Source organism: Anoplophora glabripennis, unplaced genomic scaffold (assembly GCF_000390285.2).
Source record: "Anoplophora glabripennis isolate ALB-LARVAE unplaced genomic scaffold, Agla_2.0 scaffold698, whole genome shotgun sequence".
Taxonomy (NCBI): domain Eukaryota; kingdom Metazoa; phylum Arthropoda; class Insecta; order Coleoptera; family Cerambycidae; genus Anoplophora; species Anoplophora glabripennis.
The window spans coordinates 158,917-161,279 of NW_019417319.1; the positions used below are offsets into that span (position 1 = coordinate 158,917).

Sequence of the window (2,363 nt, forward strand, 5' to 3'; positions counted from 1 at the left end):
TGTTGGTACACTACATAAATCTTTCTTTGTAAATTTTACATCTATGATTATTATCTAAAATAGGACTAATAACATTCGATGTCAACTGAATTCGTCTATGGAAGCGGTGTCTGTCGATTGCACAATTCTCCCAGTACCTTAATCTCGCGATTCTATGCTCTTCAGGCCACATAACTATAAAATGAATTTTATCAGGTTCATCACTAAATCTAACTTTCTTCATTATGCGATCTACTATACTATAATAATACACATAATTTCTTTACATTAATTTATTGTTCTTTTATAAATTCATTTTTAAACATATCAGGATACATGTAAATAAATTCCAGAACCATGCAAATATTCTCACTGTTGGGATTTTCTTGAGGTTGTAATACTTTTAAAGCATTAATGATAACATCACCATTCATATTCTGCAATCCCGATCTTACAATCTTGAAATAACTCGTGAACTGTTGATTCTTAAACAAATCCATCCTGTATTTAATAAGTGGTAATAAATTCCATAAAGTGCACATCGTATCGTAGGAGAGATACACAAACATATTATCCTTCAAAATTTTTACAACATTTGAATATTGTAGCTGCTTGAACTCCATAGAAAAAAATCCAGCATCTATCGGTTCCATGTTTTCTCCGGTGTATAAATAATTTGTTATTATTCCTTGGTAAGTTAAAAAATCTTTCCATTCGTTTTCATTAAAGATAATCCAATCATTTTTATTACCAAATATTTTAATAATCGAAATAAATTCGACATCGTATAGAAAGCCCACAGATATAGGTTACGTCACGGTCCTCGTCCTTCCTCGGCTTTCTCGGCTTAAAAGAGATCTCGGAGTCTGGAGTGATGGGGCTTATCCTTATCTTCCAGCTGTTCCATTGAGACATGTCTCATACTTTCGTCGTTAGATTTCGACATTTCGTATCACTCGCGTAATCCTTGGTTTAATTACGGCACTACTTTTTATTTTAGGTCACTTTATTTATTATTATTTAATTCGAGCCCTACGTTCAGGGGGTCATGTCAACGCTATCGCTTCTGAACACTAACTTGGGCTCGTACAACCACTTCAAGCCCCACGTAGCGTCGTTATGTCAACGCTATCAGTTTCCTTTACACTAGTTGGGGCTCGGAACGGGGTATCTGAGCTTTGGCTAGCGCTGTGACCTTAACAAAAACGCCGATACAGTTTAGAGCGGGTCGTGGAGTTCGTAGGTGTTGGGGTCTATCTCATCCGAGATAGGTTCGAAGTAAAGAAAGTAATACCCGAGCAATATCAAAATTTAGAAAAATTGAGGAAAGTGGGAGATAATTAAAAGAATTTAAAGTTAATAAAAAAAATTGAAAAGAATTTATGTCAGGCGCCAGTAAATTTTAAAGTGAATCTACAAACTTTTGTTTCCTAACCGGATTCCTCTTAAATCTAGGTCAGGTATGTATAACTGTGGATCCTTTCTGATCCGGAAGGTAAGTTGGTAAAACAATTTAGGAAAAAATATTTTCCTTGAGAAATAAAGGACTAAGTCCCTATTTGAATTTAAAATTTTTTATAAAAAAAAATTTTCAAAAAATTATTATCAAAAAGTTTTTTGAAAAAAAAACTAAGTTTGACTAAAAAATAAATTTTATTCAGAAAATATGTTTGTGAGGTTATGTGCGAAAAGTAAATTTTGAGTTAGAAAAAAAATTATTTTGAAAAATTATCCAAAAATCTTGTTTCGAAAATTTATTTTCGACTTAAAAAAAATTTTTAATTTTTATTATTATTATTAAAACTTGGGAAGGTTTTTCTTCAAGAAAAACAAGTTTAAAAAAGGTACCAAATATATTAAAACAACTACAAATAATATTTTTCTATAAGAGAAAAATGACAAGGAGATTAACACTGTTTAAAACCTATTAATCTAACAACAATAAGTAAAAGTAAATCACTGGAATAATCTCTGCAACGATTATCCAGGAACACAAATTCAAACTACCAGACTGCAGAAAAAAGAGTACTAGGTATATGAAAATGAACGTTACTAAACTTATTCAAACTAATTACAAAAAAATCGCGGAATTCTACTAACCACTTTTTATGTAATCCTCTGTATAATCCTTTCGGCTTTTCCGAAAAACTGCACTAACTTTCTATGTCGGTTTCAGTTCCGATCCAACTCTTTAATTACTGAAGGTAATTAGACAATTTAACGAGCACTTTGTATGTCGAAGACTAGCAAGACTCGGAGNGTAATAAGCTTGAAACACCCAGGCACGTAGTCGTCGCATTTCAGCATAATAGAAAACAAAAAATTACAAGTGATATGAGTTGGTTTGACAACATTAACTTGACCAATATTCGAGTATTTTTAAA

The 2,363-nt window shown here is 31.9% G+C and overlaps 1 protein-coding gene across 1 annotated transcript in view; it reads right to left on the minus strand.

Moving 5' to 3' along the window:
- LOC108912930 overlaps positions 1–894 on the minus strand; it is a 21,522-nt gene extending 20,628 nt beyond the window's left edge. Inside the window, exon 1 of the mRNA XM_018718359.1 lies at positions 793–894. Within this exon, the coding sequence (XP_018573875.1) occupies positions 793–894 (102 nt within the window). The remainder of the gene's footprint in view (positions 1–792) is intronic.
- Positions 895–2,363: the final 1,469 nt, after the last annotated feature.